This window comes from Chlorella variabilis (assembly GCF_000147415.1).
Source record: "Chlorella variabilis unplaced genomic scaffold CHLNCscaffold_16, whole genome shotgun sequence".
Taxonomy (NCBI): Eukaryota; Viridiplantae; Chlorophyta; class Trebouxiophyceae; order Chlorellales; family Chlorellaceae; genus Chlorella; species Chlorella variabilis.
In genome coordinates, this window is record NW_005435072.1 from 572,277 (window position 1) to 585,813 (window position 13,537).

The 13,537-nt window shown below is 66.4% G+C and overlaps 3 protein-coding genes across 3 annotated transcripts; 2 read left to right on the forward strand and 1 right to left on the reverse strand.

Moving 5' to 3' along the window:
- Nucleotides 1-231: 231 nt before the first annotated feature.
- Nucleotides 232-7,662, forward strand: CHLNCDRAFT_136414 (hypothetical protein; the record flags this gene model as incomplete). Its single annotated transcript, XM_005845702.1, has 24 exons — nucleotides 232-329; nucleotides 525-553; nucleotides 710-873; nucleotides 1,189-1,245; nucleotides 1,450-1,512; nucleotides 1,747-1,816; nucleotides 2,199-2,290; nucleotides 2,486-2,564; nucleotides 2,797-2,856; nucleotides 3,036-3,117; nucleotides 3,293-3,398; nucleotides 3,619-3,696; nucleotides 4,019-4,085; nucleotides 4,211-4,285; nucleotides 4,428-4,510; nucleotides 4,741-4,795; nucleotides 4,951-5,047; nucleotides 5,258-5,357; nucleotides 5,538-5,623; nucleotides 5,839-5,934; nucleotides 6,100-6,159; nucleotides 6,342-6,417; nucleotides 6,567-6,622; nucleotides 7,602-7,662. 24 exons carry the CDS (start codon nucleotides 232-234, stop codon nucleotides 7,660-7,662), a joined length of 1,890 nt encoding a protein of 629 aa, XP_005845764.1.
- Nucleotides 7,663-8,054: 392 nt separating this feature from the next.
- Nucleotides 8,055-8,966, reverse strand: CHLNCDRAFT_59731 (hypothetical protein). Its single transcript, XM_005845813.1, has 3 exons — nucleotides 8,807-8,966; nucleotides 8,507-8,636; nucleotides 8,055-8,355 (listed from the first exon to the last, which is right to left on the reverse strand). Exons 1-3 carry the CDS (start codon nucleotides 8,865-8,867, stop codon nucleotides 8,259-8,261), a joined length of 288 nt encoding a protein of 95 aa, XP_005845875.1. The 5' UTR covers nucleotides 8,868-8,966; the 3' UTR covers nucleotides 8,055-8,258.
- Nucleotides 8,967-9,245: 279 nt separating this feature from the next.
- On the forward strand, nucleotides 9,246-11,451 carry CHLNCDRAFT_36331 (hypothetical protein; the record flags this gene model as incomplete). The annotated part of the gene is made up of 7 exons (XM_005845703.1): nucleotides 9,246-9,407; nucleotides 9,567-9,681; nucleotides 9,902-10,117; nucleotides 10,291-10,416; nucleotides 10,657-10,743; nucleotides 10,971-11,086; nucleotides 11,338-11,451. 7 exons carry the CDS (start codon nucleotides 9,246-9,248, stop codon nucleotides 11,449-11,451), a joined length of 936 nt encoding a protein of 311 aa, XP_005845765.1.
- Between the last annotated feature and the right edge of the window lie 2,086 nt (nucleotides 11,452-13,537).

The window sequence follows — 13,537 nt, forward strand, 5'->3', positions numbered from 1 at the left end:
GTTCGGGCCGATCGGGGGAGCTCCTTGGAGGTCTAGAGCGGCATGGACCGCACTCAGCCCCCGTGGCAGGGCCTACGTGCACGCCAAACATTGGTTTGGGTCCCACGCACCTCAGATCATCTCCTGCTCTGCTGACACACGGTAATCCGCGCCCCGGCCCTTGCCTGCCCCTCCCTTCCGGTTCCAACAAAACAGGGCTGACGCCCGGCCGTGATCAGGGGACCCTAGGCAATGCTGCAGGCGCAGAGGGCCGCCCGGAGGGTGCTAGGCCGCGGCAGGCTCACCCTGGCGGGCACCAACATTGTCGGTTTGGAGGGCTTGGTGTGCAGGTGCGGGCACCAACCCTATGCCCCGCATGCATATAGCTCGCCCCCAAACTCATGGTCTCGGGTCTGGGCAGGTGGCCACCGCGCTGGGCGCGCTCCTGGGGGTGGGCCCCCTGGACCTCCTGCCGCCGCCGCTGCCATGCCGCCGCTCACGCCGCCGCCGCTCCTCCCCCTTGTGTCCTGTCCCGCCGCCTGCAGGCCCTACTCAGACACCGCCTCCTTCCCATGTGAGTGCCTGGCCTTCCAGCCCTCCTCCCCGCCCATTCGTCACCCGCGGCTGCCGCCCCGGGCGCTGCCGCCGCCGCGCATGGCGGCGCGCGCCTTCCCACCAATGGCTGCCGCCGCGCCTCCCACCTCCTCCCTTGCCTCGCCGCGCCCTGCAGACGAGACCAAGGAGACTCTGGACATCTCTGTGGCTCGGTCTCGCGGCGTGGACGTGCTACACGACCCCGTGTTCAATAAGGGCACAGCGCACCCGCTGGTGGAGCGGGAGCGGCTTGGCCTGCGCGGCCTGCTGCCGCCCCGTGTGCTGTCCATGGAGCAGCAGGTGGGGCAGGCGCCTTGCGTGTGGGGCGCGTGTGGTGAGGAGGGGGAAAACGGGGGGCCATGGGTGTGGGGTAGGCTTGCGTGGAAGGGAGCGGCGGTCCAGGGCGGCCCAAGGGGAGCGGGCCTTGCACGGCCGCGCACGCCGCCTGGCACGCCTGCGCCAGGAGCCGCACTGCCGCTGCTGCTGCTGCTGCTGCTGCTGCTGCTGCTGCTGCTGCAGATGGCGCGCTCACCCTGCTGCCTCCCTCACTCCCGCTCCCAGTGCTGCGTGTTGCTTATTGCCTTTTCTGCCCGCCTGCCCCCGCCTGCCTGGCAGAAAGCGCGGGCCATGGACCGCTACTGGCACGGCCAGGACTACATAGACCCCTCGCAGGTGTGTGTGGTGTGTGGTGTGGGTGTGTAGAGGGCTGTAGGCTAGTAGTGACTGCTGGGAGGCTGGGGAGGCAGGGGCACGGTGTGCTGTGCCGCCCGCAACTCAGATCGCACCGCTGGTGGCTGCCCGGAGCTTAAGCGGGCGCCCGCCGGCCGCGGCGGCCTGCTCACGCCACACGTGTCCCCTGCCCTGGCCGCCCCGCAGATTGAGAGCGGCGGCGTGACGCACGAGCACACCCGCAAGTGGCTGTACCTGCAGGAGCTGCAGGTGGGGGCTGTGTCTGTGCCTGTGGTTGGTTGGGCGGGTGGGTGGGCAGCGCTGGGTTAGACATGCGTGCTTCGGGTTTCAATTCGGGTGTCAAGGCTGGAGCCACACACACACACATATGCACACGCGCATGCTGGCCCGTGCCTCCCCCCCCCCACCCATCCGCATCCTGTTGTTGTGTATTGCCCTTGGCCACTGCCTCCCGCCTTCCACCCACCCCTCCCACCCGCGCAGGACCGCAACGAGACGCTCTTTTACCGCCTGCTGTGCGAGAACTTCGTGGAGATGGCGCCCATCATCTATAGTGAGCACAGTATGACTGCGTACTGTATAGGCTTGTGTGTGCGGTGGGTGGGTGTGTTGGGAGGTGGCGCCCATCAGTGAGCGCGGGGGCTGGGTGTGGGTGTGGGTGCACATTTGTATGGGGAGATGGTTTTGTGGGGGAGATGGCGCCATTATCGGTCGAGTGATATGAGCACAATGTCGGCCTGGGTGTGTGCTTGTGTGGGCCATCCGCAGCCGGCATGCATGCATGCATGCGTGCTCAGGGGAGGGTTGGCGGGGCAGCTGGCAGCCTGTCGGGGCAGGGGCAAACCGAGTCTGCAGCGGGGCAGGGCCTGGTCGCCACAGTATGTGCCGCTGCCCAATAACCCTGTGCCTGCCTTCTGCTCCTGCCCTGGCTGCAGCCCCCACCGTGGGCTGGGCATGCATGAACTACCACAAACTGTACCGCCGCCCGCGTGGCATGTACTTCAGCGCAAACGACCGAGGAGAGATGGTGGGTGGCGGGCATGGGCACGCGTGGCACCTGCTGGAGTGGTGGTCCTGGCCTGCCTCGCAGCAGCCGTCTACGACAAACCCGCCCGGTGCTTCTGCCCAGGTGCCCACCGTCCCACCGGCTGGTGCCGGCCCACCGCCTGCCACCCAAGCCTGCCCTGCCTGCCTGTGTCTGCCCCCTTCCCGCTGCCTGCAGGCGTCCATGGTTTGGAATTGGCCCCACGAGAATGTGGATGCCATCGTCGTGACCGACGGCTCCCGCATCCTGGGACTGGGTGAGCAGGAGGAGGCCGGGCTGCTGTGGGTGTCGGCTGCTGCGGCCGCTGCCCGGTGGCAGCATGGCGATGGCGTGTGTGGCGAGGATGGGGTGGCGGTTAAGCATGGACCAGCGGGGCGTGGTTGGGCAGCCTGAGGCTGGAGGGACGCCATTGCTCGCTGGCTGCTGCCTTGTGGATTTGCCCTGCCCCAACCCTGGCCCAATGTTGCTTGGTGTGTTGGCGGCTGCAGGCGACCTCGGTGCCAATGGCCTGGGCATCCCCGTGGGCAAGCTGGACCTGTATGTTGGAGGTGGGCGGGGTGCTGGGGCGCCAGCATGACTGCAGGAGTGCAGGAGTGGAAGGCTTGCAGGGCGAGGCGCTGCCGGCGCATGCTGCTCGCCTGTTGGCACAACCAACTGGCCTGCTGCCCACCCGCCTGCCTGGCTGCGCCGCCTCCCGGTCGACCTGCCCCCGCCTTTCCGCCCGCAGCCGGCGGCTTCAACCCGGGCCGCGTGCTGCCCTGCGTCATCGATGTGGGCACCAACAACGAGCTGCTGCGCAACGAGCCCTGGTGAGGGCGCCTGGCCTGGGGTGTGTGTGGGGAGGCCGGGGGGTGAGGGGGGCGGGGGCGCAGCAGGGCCGCTCCTCTTGGCTGGGCGCTGCCTTTGCCGGCCAGGGCGGCCTCCGGGCCTCGTGAAGTGGAGCCGGCTAGTTCAGAACGAGGGTGTGGGTGTGGCCCCCCGCAGGTACATGGGCCTCAAGCAGCCCCGCCTGCACGGCGACTCTTACTACGAGATCATCGACGAGTTTGTGCACGCGGTGATGGGCCGCTGGCCCAAGGCGGTGCTGCAGGTGGGGCCTGCTGGCCTGCTGGGCCTGCTGGGCCTGCTGGCCTGCTGGGCCTGCTGGGCCTGCTGGCCTGGGCGTCGGGGCAGTGCTGAGCAGGAGCACAGCGCACCCGGTGGTCTGCGCACCTCCTCGCGCATTCCGCCCCTGCACGCCACCCCACGCGCCTGTCTGCTGCTCCCGTGCCCCAACCCCCCGCCTCCCTGCCCCCGCCTGCCCCGCACAGTTTGAGGACTTCAACATCGAGCACGCCGCCCCGCTGCTGGAGCGGTACCGCTACAGCCACTGCGTGTTCAACGATGACGTGAGCGCGGGCTGCTCGGCCTGCTGCTGCGGCTGCTGCTGCAGGGGCTCGCGCTTGGCAGCTGCCGCCGGGGCGGGTGTCTGCCCTGGGCTGCTGTGCTGCGCTTCCCTGCCTGTCCCTCGTCACCACCGTCCCTTTCTCCCGCCTCTCCTCTGTGCAGGTCCAGGTGGGCAGCGGTCTGCGGGCAGGCAGGAGGGCATTTGGCTTCCCCGGGAGGAGCAGGCGCCGTGGCAGCGAGAGAACTCCCTGGCTTGCGCTCTTGCTCTTGCATCTGCCCTGGGCATCCAGCCGTGCGCTGCCCGCCCGGCCCGTTGTGCTGCAGGGCACTGCCGCCACGGCGGTGGGCGGCCTGTACGGCGCGATGGCGGTGGCCGGCAAGCCGCCGTCGGGTACGCCGCCTGGCCGAAGCATCCTGCGCCCGACCTGCCTGGCCCGCTTCTGCTCTACGGTTCTGCTCCCTGCGCCCTGCACAGCCGTTGACTGGTCCTTCCTTGCTTGCTTTCTTCCCGTGCAGCGCTGGCGGACCAGAAGTTTGTGGTGCTCGGCGCGGGGTCGGCAGGCATGGGAGTGGTGTCCATGATTGCGCAGGGTGGGTGGGGGTGGGGGTGGGGGTGGGTGGCAGCAGGTCTTGGGAGGGATCAAGCAGGAGGGACTTACCTGAGCACAGTACTGGACGCGCTCCTCTCTCCTGCTCGCCTGCCTCACACTCTCCCCACCGCCTCCCCCTGCAGGCATGGTGAAGCAGGGTCTGTCCCCCGAGGAGGCTTCCAGCCGCTTCCACGTGCTGGACCATCACGGTCACATCACACACAAGGTGGGCAGGGCAGACAGGCCGGCAGCTGTGGGGAGGCGCCGTGGGCTTGCTGGACAGGCCCGCAGCACAGAGTAAACACGATCAGACGCTCGAGGGCGTGCTAGCGCGGCTGCAGAAGCTGCTGCCCCAGCGCATGGCGGCAGCTGGCCAGCCGTGCTCCCCCTGCTGCGACTTGGCGCCCCTGCTGACCTGTCGCTCTTGTGCCGCGCCTGCTTGGCTGGCGGGTGCAGCGTCCCAACCTTGAGCCACACGTCCGGCCCTTTGCCCGCAAGGATGACAGCCCGGGTGAGGCCAGGCAGCAGCCATCCAGCACACGCAGCCATGTGCCCGCCCCCTGGACCTGCCTCGCTGCCTCTACGGCAGTCATCACTCACCCCTGCCTGCTCCGGCGTCACCTCCCCTACTTGTATCTACTTGTATCACCCTGCCTGTGCCTGCAGAGGGCGAGCCATTCCTGGAGGTGGTGCGCCGCGTGAAGCCCACCGCCCTCATCGGCCTGGCCGGCGCGGGCCGCCTCTTCACTCCTGACGTGCTCAAGTGAGCGAGTGTGGCGTTGTGGTGCTGGCGGCGCTGTGGTGCTGGCGGCGCTGCGGTGCTGGCGGTGCTGTGGTGCTGGCGGCTCGACTGCCTTGGAGCGCAGCTGATGCCTTGGGCCGGGCCTACAGGCTGGGAGCCCTTGCCCGACCGCATTAGCTGGCTCTTTGGCTGCATGTTTGACGTCGTCTGTGCCGGTCTGTTGTACCGCAGGCTCATGGCGCAGTACAACGAGCGCCCCATCATCATGCCCATGAGCAACCCCACCAGCAAGATGGAGTGCACGCACGAGGATGCGCAGAAGTACTGCGAGGTACATGTACTGCCGTACAGCCTCATTGCTGTACTGACAACCTGCCGCTGGTACTGCCGTGGCAGTGGGAAGCGTCCTCCCCTTGCAGCTGTGGAGCTGCCGCAGCATGTGTCTTCTCTGCCTGCCGACGTGTGCCTGTGCCTGCTCTGCTGGGCGCCGCCTCTCACGTGGCTGCTGCAGGGCCGCGCCATTTTTGCCTCGGGCTCCCCCCAGCCCGACGTGCAGCTCAACGGCAAGCTGTGCGCCGCTAGCCAGGCCAACAACATGTGAGAGGCGCCTGCTGCTGCCGCTGCCGCCGCTGGTGCTGCTGTCGCGGGGGCTGCCGCACGGCAGGATCCCAACCTGCCTCCTGTGTCAGCAGGTTGGCATGTGCATTGTGCTCCTAATCAGTCCTCCCCAATCTATGTTCCCATCCTTCTGATTCCTCCTCCCAACTCCTCCCACTTTCCTCCTCCTCCCCTCCAAACCCTCCCCCTCCCAGGTACATCTTCCCCGGCCTCGCCATGGGCGCCTACCTGGCCCGCGGCAACATCGTCACAGACGGCATGCTGATGGCGGCGGCAGAGAGCCTGGCCGAGTGAGCTGTGTGCGGGGGGCTGCGCAGCTGGGGGCTGCGGGAAGCTGTGTGCAGGGCTGGCTGTGCACCAGGCTGCGGGGGTGCCGAGCTTGTGAGTGAGCCCTGCACTGCTCCGCTCTCACCCTGTGGTTGACTGCTGCTCCCTGCCTGCCTGCCTGCCTGCAGCATGATCACTCCACAGGAGCTGGCTGCTGGGCGGGTGTATCCCAACATGAACAAGATCAGGTGGGCTGATTGGGAAGGAAGGAAAGAAAGGGATGATATGTTTGAAATAGCGACAGGCAGGGCGGGTTGCACCCTCCGGCTTCCGTGGGGTCATGGATGGGTGAATGGATTCCGCTCGCAGCTGTGCCCAGCCGAAGCAATGCGCTGCCCTCGTTCGCCTCCCCCCAAAACATCTGCTGCAGGGACATCTCCCTGAATGTGGCATTGGAGACGATGAAGGCGGCGGCGGAGGAGGGCCACCTGCACAACCCCCATGCGGTATGGCCTGCCAGTCCTGTGTGCCCACCCACTTGTGCCTGGTGGTTGCCTGATGCCTGGGGTGCACCCTTCACTCGGGCATCTGCCAAGTTGCACAGCTGCTACTGCTGTCCACTCCTTGATGTTTTCGAGGGCTCTGGCTGCTGCAGATGCGGGAGTTGTCGCGCGGCGACGACCACCTCAGGCGGTACATCCAGAAGCACATGTGAGCAGTACCATACTGCTGGTTCTGATGCTGCATGCTCTCTCTCTCTGCTATGGCCGGTTTCTGCCACCGCTTCTGCCGCTGAGGGCAGCCTGTTTGGCTCTGTGGGGCGGTTGCCCTGGCCAGCAGTGATCGTTTCCCCCTGCCGCCAGCCAGGCGCTAGCCCAGCTGCCAGTCCAGCAGCATAGCTTAGCTAGATGGCCACAGCTGCCAGCTGGACAGCCAGACAGGCTGTAGCTGCAGCGATGGTGCTTTTCAGCTGGCTGGGCTCGACAGCTGCTGCTGTGCACACAGTGCATCCACAGCCAGGGAGCCACTGCATGTGCTTGCGTGGTTGTGCTGCTTGCCGTGCTGCCGCCTGACCACTCGTAGCCCACCCCTGGCCCACCACCCTCCCTGCATCTGCATCTGCGACTGCACAGGTACTGGCCTCAGTACACGAACCTCATGCCTCCTAACCCCAACCTGACTACACCAGTGCCTGAGCATCAATAGTCAGCACGCCGGTAATGCACCGCCTCTGGCAGCCCCAAGCGCTGCCGCCGCCGCTGCAGCGGGCGCAGCCGACAGCAGCAGCCTTTGCAGGGGAGCCCGCAGCCGACGCTGCAGCAGCAGCGCCGGCAGTGTTGGCTGCTGCAGCAGCTGCGTGGCAGCAGCAAACGCCAGCAAGCGTCTGCCGCAGCGGCAGCGCACGGCACCTGCTCTGCCGCCAGTCTCCATCGGACGGCATGATGCATGCTCTCTGCTCCATTGCTCATTGCCCTCGGTCTTGTTGCTGTCCCCCTTGCTTCTTGCAGGTTCTGGCCAACGTGAGATCTTGCCGCTCTCACCTGGCCTACCTGCCCTGCCTGGCATGTCAAGGCCCCTGCTTTTGTGCCTCCGAGCTGCTCTCTGCTGTGCTTCCCGGCTTCCTGTCCTGGGCGGTGCTGCCGACTCTGCTAACCTGTGCCGGTGCTGCTGCGGCCCTCCCTGGCTGCAGGTACACAAACCTGACTCTGAAGCCGGAGGGCTACTTCCCTTGCCTCAACAACTCCAGCTGAGCGCATCGCAGCACACGGGTGTGCTGCAGTACGCAGCCCTAGGCACCCGTCACAGTCGCCATTTTTCCTATTGCCCAACACCCATCCCCATGCTTTTAGCAGCAGCGCAGCATCCGGCCTGAGGCCAAGCGGTAGCAGCCCAACCGCACAGCACCTGCCCTGGGGCCGGGCACCCCCAGGCATTATTGAACTCCCCTACCCTTTTCGAACCTGAAGCAATCCGATTGCATTGCGCCCTGCATGAAACATCCGTACATTCTCCCTGCTATGAAGCGCTTCATCAGCCGCTTTTTCTCCGCGTTTTGCCTGCTAGCTCGTCGGTGCTCGTACATTGCATTTTGCTTGCCTGTGACCCCCCCTACAGTGCGTCTGTCAATTCTTTTCCTTTGCCTGTTATTGTCTGTTAAAACAAGGCGCCATTGCAAATTGCGATGCAAGGCAGAACTGAGCAGCGAAGGGATGGCAAGCAGGTTCAGAGGAAAGCGGGAGGAGAGCATGAGAGACAGATGAGGCTTGAAAGCATCAGCCTTGGCTGCTGAAGGAGTGAAGTAGTGTCAGATAAGGCCGCAGGGATTCAGCCCCTGGTGGAACATTGGTTAGGCATCCGAGTCTTCGCCGCCTATGGCGGCTTGTTTAAACTCCCACTGCCGCCGGCAGAAGGGGCACTTCTGCTCCGCCTGGCTCTGCAGCCACCTGCAGCCAGCAGAGCACGAGACAGACGGATCACAGGAGGAAATGCAAGAAGGACACCTGAGCGCATCAATCACAGCTGGCAGCGCTGCTGCCAAAGCTGCGGATGCGGCACCCCTCTGGTGCCACATGCCCCCTGAGCACTTGACCGTGCCTGTTGATGCACTGCAGGTGGAACGCGTGGGTGCAGATGCCCCAGACCACCGGGCTGTCGTCGCCTGGGTACTTGCCATCGGGCGGGCAGCCGTCAAAGGGCATGCGGCAGATGCCGCACACATCGTCGCCTGCAGCGGCGCGGGAGGGGAGCGGGTTCGCGGGGGTGGCGGTGCAAGCACAGGAAACCCCAGCGACCGGTCACAGCTGCTAATATGGTGAAATCATATCTGATGAGGATGTGCTAGGCAGCCAGGCCCAGGCAGGCAGCCGAGGAACAGGCTGCAAGGCGGCCGCTGACCTGCGTTCCACGTCCAGCTAGCGACGGCATGCCACTTCTTGATTTTGACCGCAAACGTCATGGCGCCCCGCCGCCGCCCCTGCCGCAGTTGTAACACAGTGTACAGATCCTGTGGGTGGCCCTGGCGCCTGCTTCCTGATGCGGCTCGATCAGTTCGGTGGGAATGCGGTTCTGCCTTGCTGTGACTGCGGTCTGGAAGCACAAACAACTGTATTGGCAAATCGTAAGACGCGGCACGGCGGTTTAGGGCGTCCCGAGAGGGCGGCAGGGCCGTACGGCGGGATGTCCCGCAACCCTTCCGCCCTCGCTCCTCAAAGGGCAGGGTGGCATGCTGATCGCCAGCTGAACGCACTCAGACTCCTGCAGCCCGTCGATCGCGGCACCATCGTCTCTCGAGCTCGATCGCTGGCGCTCCCAGACCCCACAGCGGCGGCCAAACATGCGGCTGAGCCTGCTGCAGAAGCAGGAAAGCGCACACGATGATTCGGTGTGGGCGGCAGCCTGGGCCCCCACGGGCAACACGCTCGTCACTGGCTCGGTGGACGAGAGCGTGAAGCTGTGGCAGGAGGTCGGGGACACGCTAGAGCAGCAGCACCACCTGGTAAGCGCAATTGGGGCAGCTGGGCGGGCGGGCGCCTGGGGCGAGTGGCAGTGGCGGCCGCCCACACTGTGGAGTGCGGTTGCCAGTCTGAGCCCTGCCTGCCACCCTCCCAGTTTTTAGCTCATGCCTGTGTGCGCCACAACACCCTGCTTCCCACAGGTGGGCCTGTCGCTGGGCGTGCTGGGCGTGAGCGTGGACAGCAGCGGGCAGTACGGCGCCGCCAGCAGCCTGGACAGCTACGTGACGGTGTGGAGGATGGACGACTACAACACAGGTGCAGCCCTGCTACTCGGCTGGGATTCCTTCCGCAGGGAAAGGGATTGGCAGTTCATGAGCGCTGGCGCTGCGTGCCATATGTGTGTCGGCAGCACCACACCAAGAAGCAGGAGGCCGGGTCCTCCAGCTGTGGAGCCATAATGCTGCCCTGGCACCGGATGGAAGAATGATTGGCCTGGCCCGCTCGCTGGCCCCCCTTCCTGCCGCCCGCCCTGCAGTGCACCAGTTCACCAACATCCCTCCCTCGGAGACCTGGGGCCTGGCCTTTGCCCCCTCCTCCGAAAAGCTGCTGCTGGCGGTGGCCGGCGGCAGCAGCAACTCGGTGCGGGTGCTGGATGTGGCGGCCAAGGAGCAGGCGGCGCAGCTGGCCATGCCCGAGTCTGCAGACAAGCAGCGGAAGGAGAAGTTTGTGCTGAGCGTGGCCTACAGCCCAGGTGTGTGTGGCGGAGGGAGCAGAGGAGCGGCTGCCTGCTGGTTTGGGGACGGCAAGGGGTGTGGGCAGGCTGCCTGCTGCTCCGCATGTGCTTGCCCGGCCGGCCCAGCCGCGAAAGCCCGTCGCCCCGCGCTGCTGGCCCACCCGCTGCGCCCGCCCCGCCGCCGGATGCAGACGGGCGGCGGATAGCGGCGGGCGCCATGGACGGCACCGTGGCGCTGTTTGATGCGGCCACCGGCAAGCTGCTGCACACGCTAGGCGGCCACTTCAGGCCAGTGCGCGACCTGGCCTTCACTCCAGGTGGGCAGGCGGCTGGCTGCGGGGCGGCCAGGAGGCGGCGGGCAGCTGGAGGGCTGCTGAGCCCGCCACCGAGCACACGAGGGCATGTGCCTCACCACCAAGCTCCACCGGAGGGCAGCTGCGGCGCCGCTGCTGCCTGTTTTGCCCACGCCGACGCATCCCTGCGTCCATGTTCACTTGCCCGCCTCCCTGCCTCACTCTCCGCCTGTCCACCCCGCTCCCCTGCCTCCCGACAAGCAGACTCCAAGCAGGTCATCACCGCCTGTGACGACATGAACGCGCACCTGTATGACGCCGAGCATGCAGAGCTGATCGAGGCCTTCTCAGGCAAGCGCCAGGGGCCACCTGGCAGGCAGCGCCACCCGTGCAGGGGCAGGGCGCTGCATGGCAGTGGCAGGGTGCTGCATGGCAGTGGCGGCACCCTGCCCAGGGCTGCTACTGTGAATGCTCGCGCGGCTGCTGCCCTGGCCCGGCTGCTCCATTTCCTGGGGCGTGGGCAAGCCTCTGGCCAAGACTCATGCCCCCGCCCGCGTGCCGCGCGCTGCTGGCTGCAGGGCATGAGTCGTGGGTGCTCAGCGTGAGCCCCCACCCCAACGGCACCGCCTTTGCCACCGGCAGCAGCGACAGCAAGGTCAAGCTTTGGGACCTGCAGACGAGAACGTGCGCGCAGGTGAGGCGCCGGCTGCGCGCTGCGCTGGCTAAATCGGGGAGCGGTGGGTGCGCTGGGCGGGGATGAGCCGTCGGCGGGTTGGGTTCAGGAGCCCGGCACGCCGCGCTCTGGCTTCCTGCGATGTGCTGCCCGGGATGCCCCAACCACCTCTGCCCGCCGAGAAACTCCTCCCCCATCCCCATCCCTCGCTGCGCTCCTCACCCTTGCCCCGGGCCCCACCCCGCGCCCCCCACCGCCGCCGCGCCCCGCAGACCTGCAGCGAGCACACCGACCAAGTGTGGGCGGTGCGGTTCCGCCCAGACGGCTCCCGCCTGGTGTCCGCCTCAGACGATCGCAGCGTGTGCCTCTTTGACTTTGCGTCCTGACCAGCGCTTGGTTCTTGTTCAAAGAGCGGCCGTTGTTTTGTTGGGGCCCGTTGTAACTTGGAGCCCGGGTGCGTGGGGCATTCCAGCTTGCAGCAGGGTGGCGCGCCGAGCGCAGCGGGCACAGCGGGCGGCCAGCCTGGTGGCGAGCCGATATGGACTTGCAGCGGAGGTGCGGTGACGCTGGAGCTTGATTCGCCGTCGCTGACTTCGTTCAGGCGCGGGTGAGGCCTTTGGCTGCTTGTTGCTCGGCACGCGTTAGGGCTTGCTGCACTCGGGTGCCCACACCTGCTGCTAACTCGAGCTAAGCACGCTCTCATTTCTCGTGATCGCAGGCAGCGTGCCAAACGGACCCCGCCATGCCACCGCCGCCGCTGCCAGCCGCTCCCGCCGGCGGACACCCACCGCCCTGCACCCTCTACCTTGCGTATGGTGCCAACATGGCTGCCAGCGTGCTCGCCAAGCGCGGGGTGCATTCCTTGAGCAGCGAGGCGGCAGTCGTGGCCGACCGCGGCACGTGGCTCAGCTTCAGCCACCGCGGGGGCTATGCCTCGCTCCACTTGCAGCGGCAGCTTCGCCGGCTGCCCTGGCCAGCCGCCGACTGCAGCGCCGCTTCAACAGCCCCGCCGCTGCGCGCGGGGCCGGCATGGCAGCAGCCCCACGGCGTCCTGCACACGCTCCGGCCAGGCGACTTGCAACGGCTGGCTGGCAGGGAAGTGGGGTATCGGGCGGTGCAGCTGGCGGTGTTTACGTATCGCGGCGAGGCATGCAGGGCGGCGGCATTTGTTTCCAGCCCACTGCTGCAGCTCTACCGCCCCGTCCCGCCCACACGGCGGTACCGCAGCCTGCTGGTGGAGGGGAGCAGGCAGCACGGCCTGGATGGCAGCTACACAGCCTGGCTGGAGGGGTTGGAGGTGGCAGACGGGCCCTTGGATTCCCGCTACGATGCCTGCCTGGCAGACACCCTGGCCAAACTGTTGGCGGCTTGCGCTCTTGCGGGGATTGGCTGGGCTTCGGCGCACGTGTAACTAGCATGATGCAGCTGCGCACGTCTTACAAGCATCAGTGGGATTGGCAGTCGCGTTGGCAGCGCTGCTCAGGGCGGGGTGCGACACGGCAGAGTGCAACACGGCTGGGCACGGGGTCAGGGCAGCATCTGGACATGCAGGAACAACGGGACAGCAGAATCAACAGAGCAGCAGAAAAATGCGGTGGGGTGCCTTGTTGGATTCAGGTGAGAGGTCTGATTTGTTTTCAGATCAGAGGTTGAGTTTCGGTGAGAGGGCAGGCGTAGGAAGGGAGTGCATGTGTTGCCCGCTGATGTGGCACCTCCCCCGATTCGTCTGGCTCATCAGGCACGCTCTCTCCCGCGATCCCTCCCTTTCCTTCGCCTTTCAGAGTCTCTAAGGCTTCTATTTCTCCCCTCCCGCACCCCGCAGCTGCCGCAAATTTAAAATTATGAACCAACCTGTCATCCTTTATGCCTTAGAACGGCGCCAAAACGGCGCCAAGAATGTGTTTCTCACTAAGTCAGATGTAGAGGGCATCATCCGGATCAAGCAGGGCGACCAGCAGGCGCCCTCAGGCCGGCGGCGGCGGGGTGCGGGAGGGGGGGCGGCAGTGCAGGGCGGCGCCAAGAACTACAGCAAGAAGGTGCTGCAGTTCTTCCAGGTGCTGAAGGGCGCTGGCGGTCAGGACATCCTGTGCCGCTGCGTCAAGCGCAGCGGAGAGTGGCGGTGGTGCCCCGTGGTGCCGCTCGAGGAGCTGCCCCGAGTGATCAAGGAGCACCACGAGCGGGCGACTGGCTTCAGCGGTGTGGAGAAGCTGTACACACATGTGAGTGATACAAGGGGTGCAATGATGCCGCCAGACCAACTGGAGAGTGCTCTGCATCAGGCAGCAACCGGATGCATCGCAGCAAGCACGGGGGGTGCGGCACGGCCAAGGTGGCGCTGCCCTCCTCTCCATCTATCCCTCCTTCCCTCCCTCACGCCGCGCACTCCCCTGGTCCTCCTTTGCTGCTCTGCTGCCTTTCCTGCAGCTGGCCTACAACGCACCCACCGAGCTGGCAGCTGGTGCTGACGGCAAG

Excerpts from the sequence above, each read along its gene's own strand:
- CHLNCDRAFT_59731 (XM_005845813.1), bottom strand. The coding sequence starts at position 8,867 with ATGACGTTTGCGGTCAAAATCAAGAAGTGGCATGCCGTCGCTAGCTGG. Across the intron at positions 8,637-8,806 it reads TAGCTGGACGTGGAACGCAG|GCGACGATGTGTGCGGCATC; the intron begins GTCAGCGGCCGC and ends GCGCCGCTGCAG. Across the intron at positions 8,356-8,506 it reads CACCTGCAGTGCATCAACAG|GTGGCTGCAGAGCCAGGCGG; the intron begins GCACGGTCAAGT and ends TGCTGGCTGCAG.